The sequence below is a fragment of the Giraffa tippelskirchi genome, chromosome X, assembly GCF_054371585.1.
Source record: "Giraffa tippelskirchi isolate mGirTip1 chromosome X, T2T-mGirTip1v1.2.pri, whole genome shotgun sequence".
Taxonomy (NCBI): domain Eukaryota; kingdom Metazoa; phylum Chordata; class Mammalia; order Artiodactyla; family Giraffidae; genus Giraffa; species Giraffa tippelskirchi.
In genome coordinates this window covers 76,655,314-76,673,507 of record NC_137289.1, presented here as the reverse complement: position 1 = coordinate 76,673,507, position 18,194 = coordinate 76,655,314, and the positions used below count along the sequence as shown (strand labels likewise).

Here is an 18,194-nt window from a genome sequence, read left to right as displayed (position 1 = left end):
TAATTTTGACTAGTCTAAGTATCTCATATAAATATTAATCTCAAATGCAGTAGTTGTCTTTTTTGTGCGTGGCTTCTTTCAGTTAGCATAAGGTCCTTGAGATTGATCCATATTGTTGCATGTGTCATAATTTTCTCGCTTTTTAAGGCTAAAGAATGTTGGATATACCACAATTTGCTTGTCTGTTAGCTGTTGATGGACATTTGGGTAACTTCCACATTTTGGCTAGTGTGAGTAATGCCAAACAAGGCTGTAAAAATATATCTTGGAGATTTTCCTTTCAATTCTTTTGGGTATGTACTCAGAAGTAGAATTGTGGTATGTAAAGTAATTCTAATTTTAATTTTTTGACGAACTGCCATACTGTTTTTTATAATTACTGTACCATTTTACCTGCCCACCCACAGTTCATAAGGGTCTAATTTCTCCACATCCTCACCAACACTTGTCACTTTTTGTGTTTTGAATTCATCCTATGGGTGCTAATTAGCCAATTTTATAGCCAATATTTCATTAATTATGACAAGAACTAACTACTAATTCTTTAAGAGAGTTAACTGAGAATCTATTGAATATTTATATGGGGTAAAAATATCACCAATATATACTAGAATATTGTTAAGTTCATTTTCAATATTACTTTAATAAACTGCATGAAAATTGGATCACCATTACTAATAGATATATTTGAAGAAAAATAGTATTATCAGAAATGTTTTTTCACTTCAGAATCATATAATATAAAGTTTTACCTTCTATAATCTTACTTTTTAGGAATTAGAAAATAATTGAGTCTATTTAATATGTTCATAGGTTTTTGGAGGCCTATTTTTCTATCACCTCCACATAGCCAAAGAAAGGAAACTGAAGAACAACACTCTGTGCAACAAATTGATAACAAAGGTGAGTATTTTCAATAGAAATTGCCAAAGGATTTTATATATTGTATTCAATATTTAGAAAATTTTAAGCCCGACTTCTTGTATTTGGGATCTCTAAGACATTATCCAAGTCCAATAATACTCTAGGAGGCTTCACTGAACTCAGCACATAATAATACTCAAAGCTATGATTTATTACAAAGAAAGGATACAAAATAAAATTAAATTAATAAAAGGAAAAGGCATATGGTTTGAAGTCTAGTGGAAACTAAGTATTAATACAAGGTTCTAAAGTCCACTCCCATTGGAGTCACATAAGACTCATCTAATTTATACACCAAAAACTATGATGACATGTATGAAATGTTGTCTACCAGGAAAACTCACTAGAGTTATCAGTGCCCAGGGTGTTTTTTGCCCAGGGTATTTTTTAACAGCTTTATTGAAATATAATTTACTCATTAAGCTACACAAGTAATGGTTTTAAGTACAGATAGATATGTACAACAATAATAACTGTTTTGGATAATTTTTATCACCATAGAAGTTATCACTGTATTCTGTGGTTATCACCTGCTTACTCCTTCAACTGCCCAAAATTGAAGAACTGCAGTCTTTTTTCCAAAGTGACTGTATAATTTTCTCTCTAGTCTTAAGAAACCACTAATCTACTTAAGTATCTATAGATTTCTCTATCCTGGACATTTCATATGAACAGAATCATATAATACATAGGCTTTTGTAACTATATTCATTTAATTTGTATAATGCTTTCAAGGTTAATCTATATTGTAGCATATATCAGTACTTCATTCTTTTCATGACTGAGTAATATTCCATTGTATGGATATACTGCATTGTGTTTAGATATTTGTCAGTTGGTGGATGTATGAGTTAGTTAAACATTTTGCTTATTATGAATAATGATGCTATGAACATTTGTATACATAGAGGTATATTTCCATTTCTCTTGGATATATACCTAGGAATGGGGTTGCTGCATCATTGATGTTTAATTGTTTGAAGAACTGCAGACTGTTTCCCAAAGTGACTGCATAATTTTATATTCCCACCTGCAGTGTATGAGGATTCCTATTTCTCCACATCCTCCTTAACACTTGTCACTATTTGACTTCTGTATAGCCATCCTGGTGGTTATGAAATAATATTAAATTAATTGTTTTGACATCTATTTCCTTGATGACTAATGATGTTGAGCATCTTTTTTATGTACTTTTTGGCCACTGTATATCTTTCTTGGATAAATGTCTACTAGGATCCTATTTTTTTACATATATATATATATATATATATATTTGTTATTGAGTTATGAGTTTCTATATATCCTAAAAACATATTTTTATCATATATATGATTTACAAATATTTTATTCCATTCTGTGGATTGTCTCTTCATTTTATTCATGGTGTCCTTTGAAGCACACATTTTTAAAATTTTGTTGACATCAAAATTACCTGTCTTTATTCTACTCATAATATAGATGTCATGTATAAGAATCACTTGCCAAATCCAAGATTGTGAAGATTTACACATTTTTTAAGAATACTATAATTTTAATTCTTAAATTTGGTAGTTTGATCCATTTTGAATTACTTTTTGTGTATGGTGTCATGTTAGGGATCAATTCTTTTGCATGTGGATGTCCAGTTGACCCAATATCACTTGAAGAGACTATTATTTCCCATGGAATGGTCTTGGCATCCTTGTCAAAAATCAGTTGGCCAGAGACCCATGGTTTTATTTCTTTGAAAGTGAAAGTCACTAAGTCATGTCTGACTCTTTTGAGACCCCATGGACTGTAGCTTGCCAGGCTCCCCAGTCCATGGAATTCTCCCAGCAAGAATACTGGATTGGGTAGCCATTCTGTCCTCCGGGAGATCTTCCCAACCCAGGGACTGAACCTGGGTCTCCTGCATTGAAGGTGAATTCTTTACCAACTGAGCTATCAGGGAAGACCTGATATGAAGAAAGGCTATTCTCTTCACCAAATGTTGTTGGGAAAATTAGATATCAAAGTGCAAAAGAAAAAATGTTAATTTTAATTCATTTCTTGTATCATATACAAAATTAACTCAAATGGAAAATAGAACTAAATATAAATCCTAAAAACATATACTACTAGATGAAGAAAATCTTTGTGACCTTGAGTTGGATGAAGATTTATCATTTACTACAAGAAGAGCATTATCCATATAAGAAACATTTGATAAAAATTGGACTTCAACAAAATTTAAAAGTTCAATTTTCCAAAATCTTGTAAAGGAATGAAAGGATGCTATACACTATCAAAAGGATTTTCAACTCATATATCTGGTAAAGCACCATATCTAGAATATAAAAAGAATACTCAAAACTCAATAATAAGAAAATAAAAAAACTAAATTTAAAATGGACAAATGGTTTAGACAGACATGTTACCAAATTGGGCTTCCCTGGTGGCTCAGTGGCAAAGAATCCACCTGCCAATGCAGGAGATGTGGATTTGCTCCCTGAGTTGGGAAGATCCCCTGGAGAAGGAAATGGTGACCCACTCTAGTATTCTTGCCTGGAGAATCCCATGGACAGAGGAGCCTGGCGGGCTACAGTCCATGGGGTTGCAAGAGTCAGAAATAACTTAGTGACTAAAAACCAATAACAACAACAATGTGTCATTTAAGGCCAGTGTTTTCTGTTGATTTTCTATCTAGATAATGGATAATCTGTCTTTTGATGTAATTGGGGTGCTAAAATTCCCCACTACTATTTTGTTAGTGTCAATTTCTCCTTTCATTTTTATTAATATTTGCTATATGTATTTAGGTGCTCCTGTGTTTTAGTACATATATATTTAATATTGTGGTACCTTCTTGTGGGATTGATCCCTTTATCATTATGTAATATCCTTCGTTCATTCTTATTACATCTTTGTTTTAAATCTATTTTGTATAGTGTAAACATTGCTACCCCAGCTTTATTTTTTTTTCATTTCTATTTACATGGAGGCGTTTTCCATTTCCTCACTTTCACTCTGTGTGTTTTAGATCTAAAGTGAGTCTGTAGTAGGGAGTGTGTAGGTGGGCTTTGTTTTTTATTCATTCCAACCACTCTACATCTTTTGAATGGAGCATGTAGGTTATGTACCTTTATTTATTTGTAGGTGTGTACTTGTTGCCATATTCTTAATTGTTTGGGGTTTGTTTTGCAATCCTTTTCTCCTTTTTTTCTTCTTTTGCTCTCTGCCCTTGGAATTTGATGATTGTTGTTATATTTGGATTCCTTTTTCTTTTTATGTGTGTGTATCTATTTTAGGGGTTTAGTTTGTGGTTACCGTAAGATTCATATCATATGTATATGATGCATCATATGCATTTCTCATGATGTAATCTGCATATAAGTTAAATAAGCAGAGTGACAATATACAGCCTTGAGGTACTCCTTTCTCGATTTGAAACCAGTCTGTTGTTCCATGTCCAGTTCTAACTGTTGCTTCTTGACTTCATACAGATTTCTCAGGAGGCTGATCAGGTGGGCTGGTATTCCCATCTCTTTAAGAATTTCCCACAATTTCTTGTGATCCACACAGTCAAAGGCTTTGGCATAGTCAATAAAGCAGCAGTAGATGTTTTTCTGGAACTCTCTTGCTTTTTCTATGATCCAACGGATGTCGGCAATATGATCTCTGCTTCCTCTGCCTTTTCTAAATCCAGCTTGAACATCTGGAAGTTCACAGTTCACATACTGTTGAAGCCTGGCTTGGAGAAGTTTGAGCATTACTTTGCTAGCGTGTGAGATGAGTGCAATTGTGTGGTAGTTTGAACATTCTTTTGCATTGCCCTACTTTGGGATTGGAATGAAAACTGACCTTTTCCAGTCCTGTGGCCACTGCTGCGTTTTCCAAATTTACTGGCATATTGAGTGAAACACTTTCACAGCATCATCTTTTAGGATTTGAAATGGCTCAACTGGAATCTCATCACCTCCACTAGCTTTGTTCATAGTGATCCTTCCTAAGGCCCACTTGGCATTCCAGGATGTCTGGCTCTAGGTGAGTGATCACACTATTGTGATTATCTGGGTCATGAGGAACTTTTTTGTATAGTTCTTCTGAGTATTCTTGCCACCTCTTCTTAATATATACTGCTTCTGTTAGGTCCGTATCATTTCTGTCCTTTATTGAGCCCATCTTTGCATGAAATGTTACCTTGGTATCTCTAATTTTCTTGACGAGATCTCTAGTCTTTCCCATTCTGTTGTTTTCCTCTATTTCTTTGCATTGATCACTGAGAAAGGCTTTCTTATCTTTCCTTGCTATTCTTTGGAACTCTGCATTCAGATGGGTATATCTTTCCTTTTCTCCTTTGCCTTTTGCTTCTCTTCTTTTCACAGCTATTTGTAAGGCCTCCTCAGACAACCATTTTTCTTTTTTGCATTTCTTTTTCTTGGGGATGGTCTTGATCCCTGCCTCCTGTATAGTGTCATGAACCTCTGTCCGTAGTTCTTCAGGCACTCTGTCTATCAGATCTAATCCCTTGAATCTATTCATAACTTCCACTGTATAGTCATAAGGGATTTGACTTAGGTCATACCTGAATGGTCTAGTGGTTTTCCCTATTTTCTTCAATTTCAGTCTGAATTTGGCAATAAGGAGTTCATGATCTGAGCCACAGTCAGCTCCTGGTCTTGTTTTTGCTGACTGAATAGAGCTTCTCCATCTTTGGCTGCAAAGAATATAATCAATCTGATTTCGGTATTGACCATCTGTTGATGTCCATGTGTAGAGTCTTCTCTTGTGTTGTTGGACAAGGGTGTTTGCTATGAACAGTGCAGTCTCTTAGCAAAACTCTGTTAGCCTTTGCCCTGCTTCATTCATTCTGTACTCCAAGGCCAAGTTTGCCTGTTTCTCCAGGTATTTCTTGACTTCCTAATTTTGCATTCTAGTCCCCTATAATGAAAAGCCTTGTAGCTTGTAGCCACAGCAAACTCTGTGGGTACTGATCATCATGTAGAAATAAATTGGTTATTATAGATGTTCTGGGCTCCCCATGTGGCGCTAGTGGTAAGGAACCCTCCTGCCAATGCAGGAGACATTAGAGATACAAGTTACATTCCTGGGTCTTGAAGATCCCCTGGAGAGGGGAATGGCAACCCACTCCAGTATTCTTTCCTGGAGAATTCTATGGACAGAGGAGTCTGGCAAGCTACATTCCATAGGGTCCCAATGAGTCAGACGTAACTGTTGCAACTTAGCAAGCACAGACGTAGATGTTCTGTTTCATCTTTTGCATATGAATGCATTCATTTGCTTCTGGACATCAGAGATACATCTTTAAGATTATTAAATGAGAGCTGCTTTCTTGTTTATAATTTAGATTCTCTGTCTCTGTGGGGCAGCCTGTGTACTGCTGCCTCATTTTTTTTTAATTAGTTTATTTTCTATTTTTTGACTTTACAATATTGTATTTGTTTTGCCATACATTGACATGAATCCACCGTGGGTGTACATGTTTGCCCCTTCCAGAACCCCCCTTCCACCTCCCTCCCCATCCCATCCCTCCAGGTCATCCCAGTGCACCAGCCCCGAGCACACTGTATCATGCATTGAACCTGGACTGGCGATTCGTTTCACATGCCTCATTTTTATCTTACTCTTATTGTTATGCCTGATTCCTAATTACAAGATACTATCCAGTTTGATAATACAAACTCATACATGATGGGCCTTTTTTTCTAATGATGTATTTCATTGAGTTTAAGAACTGTGTACACCTTCAATACCATATACTTGCATTTTTTTTCCATATTGCTTATAACTGTTTTATATTCCCTATTATCTTGAATGTGAGAAAGTCTAACAAGTAGCCAAATTACATCACTCTTTTGTTTTTGTCAGGGTATAAGCCTTTGTCATAAATTTATAATAATAGCACTGTATGAATAAAATATATAGTACATACTGTTGAAGAAAGGAGCCACTGAAAATACTAGTTACCCCTCTCCTTTCAGTATTTGCTGGCACTCAGCTTGAGTTAATAAATTTATAGTCATGCTTTGAGTATTTACTATAAAGCATAGAAATAGGTACTACCAAGTCCACATTATTTTACATTATGCATGCACCATTGAATGCTCTGAGGGCAACATAATGACTGCCTGTATTTATAAGAATATGAATTCCTTTTTTTATGAAGGCTATACATTTTAAATGTTTCATAGTAGACCAAATCATTTATCTATAAAATTGAATATATACATATATATATATGTATATATTCAATGAATACTTTTCAGAATGGACCTACTTAAATTTTTCTCTTTTATAAATACCTAAAGATTATGAGTATATAATTAAAAATTTATCTTAAGGATTCTATATGGCCTTAAGAGAAATTGGATGAGAAGACACATCTCCTTCTGTATAAAAAGTCACTGTCGATTTCTAAATGGAAGCTACTACTCAGCGTTCTTTGACTCCTCCCCAAATATGATGCAGTGTTTGATGCCAAAACATGGGGAAAATGTTCTTAGGACCTAAGGCAATGGTGGAAAGAGATCTTCTGTTTTAAAATTAAATCATAATGATTTTTACTTTATTTCTGCCTGTGCACCTGAAAAACAAAGTTATTCCATACATTTACTGAACTTTAATTTTAAAGCTGAGATATAGGTAAATATCTAAATTTCCAGAATCATAGGCCAGTGAGTTCTTGACAGCTAAATAAAACTGATCCTTGATAATACATTTACTATCAGGAAATTTTGCCATTTTGACATATCAAGCCCAAAGAAATTTTTGTTCCAAAACATGGAGATTGTATAAATTATAGGGATTATATTCCAGAAAAGAATAAATTGCCAGTATTAGAATGGCCAAAAAATTCATTCATAACATCTTATGGAAAAGCCCAAAGTTTCAGTCAACTCAATATTTCTAAAAGCAAAATAAAATTAATATAGATATGCAATATCCAATATGTGAAAAGCAAGTTTTATTTTGGCCAATTAATGCCAATGAATTCCTATTTAAACTAAAGATTAAGCTCCCTGAATCTGAAGAGAATAAAATCTGAGATAAATGACCATGTTTCATTTTTGTGTCTTAATAAGCTCAATATGACACCTGTTTGAGCAGAAACTGTAAGATCATGGCTTCCTTTTGAAATATCCAATAGTAAAAACCTATTGAAGGAAATGGTATCTTTTCCTTTGCACAGATTTGTGTGTGTGTGATGTGTATTGTGTTTGTCAAAGTCAATTTTTTTTCATTGTTCTTGCTCATATTTTAGTCTTCTCTCTCGAGCAGTATCCAGAATTCAGCTTGTGAGATACCCAAGTGATGACAAGACTGTAAGATTCAAAGAGATATCACCAACTCTGAGTGATAAGCAAGACTCACAGCAAAAGTTAATGGAAAAGCGCAGCCACAACCTGTTTTCAAACCCAAATACTTTCATGGATAACAAGCATCACAGAAATGCCAGCCACAAAATTTCTCTCTGTAAGAGTTGTTACACAGACTATAGATACCAACAGAGATTTCAGAGTTCCAGGTCTCAAATGAGTCCTAGTCATTTCCTAAATCCTCAGGGTTACACCTCTGAATTTTTAGTGCCTGTCTGCCACCCTACTTCCATGAGCCCTTGGTTTGCTGTATGCCCCAAGACTCACAGAAATAACACATACACTTTAGACACTGGAGCTCTTATATGTTCTAAATGTTTTGTACAAATCAATAATTTTTCTTTTCATAAGTGTGTCATTAATTTTGATGATGATTCAGACCCTGACTGTCCTTTACATCTCCAAGTTCCCTTGGATTCTGAATATTCTCTGAGTTCCAGATCTATTAGACACCACAAGACTTCTCGTAACAGCCCTTTATCTCAATCCTTGGATCCTGAGCATCCTGTGGGCATCCACTGCCCTTTCCACTGGGAGGATTATAAATATTCTTTGGGCTCAACTTCTTTTTTACACTGTGAAAGTTACTCAGCTCTCCAGAATCTCATGGGCTCTACTGTTACTCATACCTTTCCAATGAATCCTCAAAATAATATCAGCCACCATAGTACCCCTGGCCCAGGCAATGTCATCAACACCAGCAGCATTGCTGGCCTTGAAAGCGAGGGTAAGTTTAAACTTACTGCCAAATTTGAAAATGAGGCCAATCCTGATGATGAGACTAAACTGGTCAATACTGGCAATCTCAAAGATAAGGCCAAAGACAATCCTCTTTTTAAAGATGAGGCACACCATGAAGATGAGACAGACTCTGAAGATGAGAAAGAGCCAGAAAATGAAACAGACCCTGAAGATGAAAGCAATAGCAAAGACAGGAAAGATCCCAAAGATAAGTCTGACCCTGATAACACTGATCCAAAAGATAGTAATGCTGAAAATGATGCACACACAAGCAATGAATCTGATCCCAGTGGTGATGCTGACTCTACAAGTGGAGCTGATTCTAACAGTGATGGTGACTCTAACAGTGGAACTGAATCCAACAGTGAACCTGACTCTACCATTGATAATGCCACTAACAATGATGCTAACTCCAAATGTAACACTGATTTTGAGGAAGACAAACACACCGACAATTCACAAAATGTCTTTGTCCTAGATAATGATGTTTATCAGGAGTGTACTGCTGACTCCAATAATGACTCTAATCCCAACTACACCTCTGGACTCCAAAATGGAGCTGACCCAGACTGCACTTCTGGTTCCTGCAAGGGTGCTGGCTTCAGCATTGGTTCATGCAGTATCGTTGGCCTCAACAATGCAGTTGGCCCCAACAATGCACCTAGCCCTAACATTAATGAATCTGGCCTCCAGAACAATGGCTCTGGACCCCAAAATACCAGACTGTGTCCCTTCAGCCCTGGACCCAGCATCAGTGTCTCTGGCCCCAACATTAATGGCCTTAGACCCAATAATAGCCCTGTCCTAAACAACAATAACCCTGGCCTCAACAATAATAGTCCTGGTCCCAATAATAATAGCTCTGGCCTTGAAAAAGACCCTGATTCTAGCTACAATGCCAGGCTTAGTAATGCTACTAGTCACAATATTGCTTTCAGTCCTAACAAGGATGCTAACTCCGTCTATGAAACAAAATCCATCAGTGCTGTTGGCCACAACTATGCAGCTATTTCAAACTGTGGTTCAGACCTTGAATATGTCCCAGGATTTACCCATGCAGTAGGTTCTAATTTTGTAGATAACCCCAACTATATTGCCAGAAATAGCTATGCTGCCAGTCCCAGCTCTACTTCTAGCACTGTCAGTGTCACTGACACCAGTTACACCACTAGTTGCACTGGTGCTATTAGCCCTACTTATACCAACTGCGCCTCAGACACTAACCATGAGCCCAGATTTACTCATATCATTGGCTCCAACTTTGTCATCAACCCCAATTATCATATCATAAATACTCATCATAATTCTACTAGTACCAGCAATGCTAATAATCTCTCTGAGACCAAATTGGAAATCAATTCCAGTTCCTCTATTCCTAATATTGTTTATAGTAACTCCTCAATTTTTGTTGCTGGCACTAACTCTATTTCTACTCCTGAAAAGTTGACCACCTCTAAATTTTCTGATCCACATAAGCTTGATAGGAGTTATAAAATGTTTGATGACTACAAATTTGGTGCCTGTTTCAAAGATTATCCTGGCCCCATGGATTCTGTTAGATTTAAGCATGCCACTGAGTTCAAAGATGTCCTTGATGCCAAGGAATCTGGCTTTCTAAAAGATTTCTCTGAGGTCCAGAATCCCATTGTTATCAAGGAACTTGCCAGCTTAAACTTTCACTCCAATTCAAATATTCCACTCCCTAGTTTTGATATTATAGTAGAAGCTGAACCACCAGATGTTGTGAAGTTTGCCATGCCATCAGGTGCTATGAATCAATTTTTTAAGGTAAGTTTATACAAATGTAGATTTTATTTTTTCTACATTTCCTACAATTCAGAGGGTTACATTGGAACAGGATTTTAAAAACGCTATTTTTATTTACTTGGATATTCAAACCATGGAAAACAGGAGACAATGTGCCCAGTATTACTTCTCCTTTGACCCTGTAGCCAACAACATGGTTTTCCATTTAAAAGATCTAGCTGCTAAACAACTGACAAATATCAAAATGGCCTTGATTGCACTGTGACTGGTTAATCTACCACTTTATCAGGGGTTGCATAACATACTATCTAAATCTAGTAATGTTTTACCTACTTCCTCTCACATTTACATGGCTACCTGTACATGGCCTGGTGTTGGTTCTTTCCTTATATGTGCGGAGAGAAAATATAGTTAAATGAACTTTAAATACCATGGGTCAAGACATTTTAAAACAACTATCTCTCAAAAATCCCATTTTATGAAGAAGGTTGTTCAGAAATAGTCACGATATTCTAATCTCCCACTTAAATAAATAAAATTTAAATTAATTAGTTGAAATGATATTGGGGAGCAAAAAACCCCAAACCTTTGATACTTTTGACTTAAAATTTACTTTATCTTGTTTCCCCTGAAAATAAGTAAAACTAATATATTTTAATAAGTCTTTATCAAATGTTTCTTCTAGCACTCTGAATTGCATACACAAAGATTGCTGTTTGAGAAACTGTTTTTACCAGCAGCAAGTAATATTCTTTTTGATGAAACAAAAATGTTGTCATTGAGACATAATTTAGTATGCATTGAATTTTAGACTTGTTATACTTCATTAGACATAACGAACAAATATACTTAATTTGGATTGTTGTATCTGTGTTCATAAGTATGCAACTTGAAATAACTGTTTTCTATTAGGATGTGTCAGTGAATCTAACTGTATATTCAAATAAGGCATATATTCTTATAATCAAAATGAAAATACAAAATCACTATCTTCTTAATGCTCCTGTACTTTAATAGAGGAAAATTTTGTGATTTTCCCAAGAGAACACACCTCCAAGGAAATAGTTGTGATTGCTTAGTATGAATATATAGCTTCTCTATAGGTAAACATAAGGGTAATGTTGGCCAATGATAACTAATAAAAATAATATTGCTCAGATACAAGACTTAATGTTAGAGAAAGAAAGAGATGTTTTCCCCAGGTGTTTTTCACAAATGAAATTTTACAGCAGTATGAAAACATTTAAATATGCTTTATTTATGGCTTTGATGTTTTAGCTAAATGAAAATCTGATTATAAGTTTTAGCTTACTAGTTAAGGAAGGTAGCTAACATTTTGCAGTTCAAATCATTGTATCTAACAGCTGTTTCCTAAATTGGGATATGTAAAATATGTTGGTTTTGGGTGAAAGCTATACACAAAAAATCAAATTTTTAATGGAGGATATTTGATTCCCCAAAACCATAATAATAAAAAGTAGTTCTTAATAGACTACCATAAATACTATGCTGTGGGCACATACATTCCAACCTTTTGACTATGGCTATATAATGGAAATATATGCAACCACTTTATTTGCATTGAAGATAAACAGACTTCACAATACATTCATCAGTAGCTTGAGAAACTATGTATTTTGCATGCCTTCACTAACGAAGTATTTTTCTGGAAAAAATAGGTGATTGTCTTTCCTTAGAGCTTTGATATTTTCGCATATTCCTGGTTTGTTACATGCTTGTCCATACTTACCTCACAAACAACTATAATGGGGATAACAAAAGTGCTTTCCCCACTCAAACAATTTAAGAAGTGAGAGAAACTCACTTTAAAGAAAAAAACGTTTTTATTTACCAATTATAAGTGAACCAAACAGCCAGCTCAGCATCAGAATATAGTCAAGCCATTCATACCATCTTCATTCATTCCTTCATTAAGCTTTTGATAATTAAATAGTGCAGAATGCTTTAAAAACATACAGACTAAATGAAAAAAAATAGTGCCCTTTAAAGTTCTTGAAGCCTACTTTTCTTAACAGGAAAACAAGTGGATGTTTGAAGGGAGAAACTATATGAAGACAAATAAAACAGCATCTTACTGAGTTTCCAGAATGGTTAGAAACATTTTGGATGCTTAGATCACAACATGTCACCAATGTATTGAAATAGTTGTAGATATGTACATGTGAACTATTATTCTGGGTTGCACTTTTCAGAAACAACCAAAATCGTAACTCCTGAAATTTGTCTTTCTTTTTGTGAAGTTTATCATTGATTCCATGGATAGTGATATTAGAACTATGTTACTCAGAGTCTGCAGTCATTTAATCAGTTATCTAGTTACAATTCTGCAGAAACAATTTGATTCCATAGAAAAGATAAAATTAGTAGTCTACCTTTCTTAAACTATGAAAATAGCTTTGATTTATTAATAAAATTTGCTCAAGGATTTAATTAACTTAAGTCCTTGACAGGTCCAAATGTACAGGAGAAGAGTTGCATTAAGGTCATTCAAAGCAATGACACTTCTAATTTATGGTAGATTTTTTAAAGTACGAAGATGAGTTAGTAGTGACACTGAAGAAAACATTTTCACATAGTACAGTCTATTATAATGAGAGTTGTGTGAATATGGAGTTATTTAGACCTTCCTAGCAGCAGGTGTCTGAAAATACCAATCAAATATGTTATGCTTTTTTGCACCAAAGTTCTCTTCAATTAGTAAATACTTCAAAAAATAACCACAAAAATGCTTTTGTTTATAAGTATCATGAGTATTTGAGGAAGTCTTTGTTCAAGAAAGGCTTAATTTGCAGTATGTCTTCAAAAGAAAGATTGACAGAAGTGGCCAAAATTTTTCATACTTTCAATTCAAAAAGATCTACTTAGTATATTATTTCCTTCCCATTTATATAGCCAGGAATGCACATGAATAAGTTTAATTCATCTGATTAATATTTATTGAAATAAATTTTAGTTAAGCCAATCCTTTAGGCAGATAAATATAGTACCCACATATTATAAATAATCAAAGCAATATCCTGCCTAATAGCTTCTTAATTAAATATATTTACATGCAAATAAACTATTTTTCCATTCCTAGCTTTTTAGGAATTTGTTGTGTTTTGTTACAGTGGAAGACATGTTTTGTGGGGATTTTCCGTCTAAGATACAGCCAAATCATCTCCTACCCAAAGATACTGGCAACTTAATCAAGGTCTGTTAATTGCTAAGCTACTTTAAGGAGGCCATCTGTGCACCAAACTTTTTCATAAAGTCACTCTCTTATACATCAATTTGATAATATTTCTTCATAATACTAAAGTGCTTCCATGGTTTCTTATTGCTGGATTCCTTATCAGATAGGATAGGGTCCTCAAAGTGTTCAGTTGTGATAGAGTCAACTCCTTTTGGGATGAATCAGTAAAAGATCTCAAATTGAATATAACAAAATAATATTGAACAAATCAACAATGTCCGTTCTGCTGACAATGTGACTTGCTGCTCTCTGAATAATTTGGGAGAAAATGATCGTTAATCAGCTAAAGATTAAGGTTTCAGATTGAATCCAGCCTCTTTCCTTTATCTGCACTATTGTGTAGTTTTCTGAGCCAGCCATAAAACCTACCGTGACTCTGGTGAGCAATCCAAAGGAGAACCAGTTGCCTCAAGCTCAAAGTAAAGAGCACTTTGTTACTGCCTCTGTTGCAGAAAATTTGCCAATAACCTTTCTGTAGGAATTTCAGAATATATATTTTCCCTAATGGCTCAAGTTATTTTGTCCAGCCCCCTCAAATATAGCAATGGGATCAATGATGCATTATATCTAGACACATAGAGAAAGCCAGACCACATCAACTTGAGTCCAAATATTGGTAAGGACTAAACTGGGAGAACTTAAAGACAGTATGTTATTCAGCATCATATATCTTAAATAATTGACAAAAGAGGCATTTTGTAATCAAAAAGATTTCACTGGAATTTTAAATTTCAAAAATGTTTGCTGCAGTGATATAAGTGTGCACTTGACAACTGCAGAATCTGTATAATCTGCCATGTGTTCCAGTTTGAAAAAACTAAGGCAGCTGTGTCTAAATTTATTACATTTTCTACCTAGAGGGACAAGTAATAGACTACATTTTCCAAAGTTTTAAAGCCTGAGTTTGGATGTCAAAGACAATAAATGTGAAATGATTAAACAAGCAAAGTATGAAATCTCTCATGAATCAAGTCAACCAATTTACTTCTAAAGCTACCTAGGTTCATTAAGTGGATGTTTAAAGGATAAAACCTGTTTATCCAGTGTAGTACAGTTCCTCAATAAAATGAAGAGTGGGGATAAGAAGGCAGCAGTAAGAAAGCAGTATATTGGAGGAGAAGGCAAAGGATAATGTTATATGGAGAAAGAGCGATATTGTGGAATAATAAACATGATCACAGTAATCCTTACTTTGTTTTATCACATCGCTGAATCCCAATATGTTCTGGCTAATCTAGGTTCATTTGTAAAAGAAATATTTTTCTTTGTATTCCTGATCTTCCCTTATCTCATCACATACACACAACACAATTGCAGACTTTTCAAAGTTGTAACTACCAAAAATATAAGCATACTATTTTAACAGACACTCGCTTATTTACTGCTAGCTTATGTTTTTCCTTTTCTGAGGTCACTCTATCTCCCTGACCTTCTTACTCCACTCAGGAAGTAACTATTCTATCAAGCTTTTCTGAGCCAACTCTACTGAATAGCTGCTGACTCTGGAAGCTTGACCTCCTAATATATCCCTGATCACCTCCTTTTTACCTGTATCTCACAGAAAGTCTATACACAAACACACCCCACCCCCACCCCCCACATATAACTTCCTCTGCTTTTCTGTTACTTTAAGGGCCGTTGCCATCTGAGTTTTTACGGTGACTTTTTTTTTTAATTAGTTTATTTTCTATTTTTTAACTTTAAAACATTGTATTTGTTCTGCCATACATTGACATGAATCCACCATGGGTATACATGCTTTCCCCCTCCAGAAACCCCCTTCCACCTCCCTCCCCATCCCATCCCTCCAGGCCATCCCGGTGCACCATCCCCAAGCACCCTGTATCGTGCATTGACCCTGGACTGGCGATTCGCCTCACATATGATAATTTACATGCTTCCATGCCATTCTCCCATATCATCCCGCCCTCACCCTCTCCCATAGAATCCATAATACTGTTTTGTTTATCTGTGTCTCTTTTGATGTCTCGCATACAGGGTTATCTTTACCGATTGACTAAATACCATATATATGTGCTAGTATACTGTATTGGTGTTTTTCTTTCTGGCTTACTTCACTCTGTATGATAGGCTCCAGTTTCATCCACCTCATTAGAACTGATTCGAATGTATTATTTTTAATGGCTGAGTAATATTCCATTGTGTATATGTACCACAGCTTCTTTAACCATTCATCTGCTGATGGGCGTCTAGGTTGACTTTAATAAGAAAATAATTTTATTACAAATGATTAAATTACAAATGAATTTCTGGAATACAACTTTTATTTATAAATTGGGAACAATCTATATTTACTCACGCTTGCTGTTTTGGTAGATCCTGAATAAAATATGGTTAGTCAAGTAATAAGTGAAGTGTAAACAACAGAAGAAACCAGCACTAGCATTATTTTATTTCATCTCATAAATGCTATACTGCCAATGTCCATGGGTTACAGCCAAGAAGCACATTTCATGCAACCTAACTGCATAATAGTAGATAATCAGACAAGCAAAGAATTGTTCTAGGCCTTTAAAAGGTCATTTCTAAATACTTTCAAAATATTCTGAATCTGAAAAAAGTTGACTAAGATTTGTTAATTGTGAGAATTTTGAGCAAAAGTTCAGAAAAATTCCAATTCTCAATATGATTAGTTTCATGACTTCATACTACTCTTGACTATAGTTTATAAACAGAATATGATATGACATAAAATATTGGAGAAACATCAGTATTGAAATTGGAAAATACATAAAATTTAAGGTAAATCTTCAGACAGCTATTTAATAACCAACATTTAATAGCACTATCTGAAATGCATTCTTGAGTTTCATATGTATTAGCTTATTTAATCCTAACAGCCCCATGATATTACGTAATTTTCCCTATTATCCCTACTTTACAGATGAGGAAACTGGGTCATTATGTACTGAAGTAGTTTTTATGATCATATAGCTACTAAACGAAAAAGAATCAGAGCCTAAAATTAAAAATTTAGAGTTAATTATATATATATTTATATTTTAATTATATGTAATTAAAAGTATCAAGTATAGTAAATATTGTGTTAACCTAATATTAGCAGACATCTAGGTTACAAAATGAGCGTTAATGTGGTTCTATTTTAGTATTTTAAGATGTAATATTATGCCTATAATTGTAAAGTCATCACAGTAGTTTCTTGGGCATGGGTTTGAAGCTTTCAAGGCTCATGATACCCAATATTTTCTTTAAATAATTGCTTAAAGTAGTCTAAAGATAAAAATATTTTTTCTTTCATTACCAGTTTTAACTCCCAAGTTTTTTGTGTTTGTTTGTTTTTTACCCTATTGTTGCAGCTCAACCTCCAGACAGGTAGCAGAGAAAACCTCGGCCCTTGATTAATGAAAAGAATACGTTGAGATGGAAAAGACAAGGACACAGCAAAAAAGGTTTTGAGGATATGAGCAAATAACTTCAAAAATTGCAGTTCCATGAGCAGTATTTATTATATGTTCTTTCTCACATCCCCCTTCCCATTACATTACCATGTCTTTATTGTCTTTGGGGCCAATAATGTTGCTTCAAACTATATTGTGACAATTGCCCCATTCATCTTCTTTGCTTCTGGCAGACTCTAGAATAAGGAAACGGTCCTTTCAAGCAATCCTATACAAATATTTTGTATTGTTAATGACTCAAAAGTGCAGTTAGATTTTTCAACCAGAAATTCTTTCCATCTTTTGTGTAAGTTTCCTTCTCCAGAAGATGATCTTAACTTTTGACAAATCTTACGATAGATGCTTTTAACATTGTAATGACCACTGTATGTTTTATACCACCCACAATCAATCAGTATTTTATTGTTACTGTTGTTTATTATTGTTATAGTTTTATGAGTGTGGTAAACAAAATTAAAATAGTTGAGACTCATCAGTATTGTTCAGTGTTTGCTTAACTTGCTATTTTCTCATTCAATTTTGTTAACCTAGGATAACTGATAATATATGCCCTTTATCAATTTATCACCACTCTCTATGTATGCTTATTTTTTATTGCTTAAATCCAACCCTCTGTTCCAACTAGATGAGTCTCCTCACTTTTTCCCTACAGTTTTTCTTATATATACAGGCCCCATATTGTTTTGGGTACATTTCCTCAATTCAAGACCT

The 18,194-nt window shown here is 34.7% G+C and overlaps 1 protein-coding gene across 3 annotated transcripts in view; it reads left to right on the top strand.

The window, feature by feature from the left end:
• The window catches only part of LOC145536754 (uncharacterized), a 507,944-nt gene extending 489,989 nt beyond the window's left edge, over window positions 1-17,955 (top strand). For 2 of the 3 annotated variants that reach the window (XM_081566545.1, XM_081566544.1), the window contains 4 exons: window positions 814-903; window positions 8,182-10,808; window positions 13,919-14,001; window positions 17,382-17,955. In XM_081566545.1, coding sequence (XP_081422671.1) covers window positions 814-903; window positions 8,182-10,808; window positions 13,919-13,996 — 2,795 coding nt within the window. In that variant the 3' untranslated portion in view covers window positions 13,997-14,001; window positions 17,382-17,955. The remainder of the gene's footprint in view (window positions 1-813; window positions 904-8,181; window positions 10,809-13,918; window positions 14,002-17,381) is intronic. The other variant, XM_081566546.1, reaches the window with a different exon arrangement.
• Window positions 17,956-18,194: the final 239 nt, after the last annotated feature.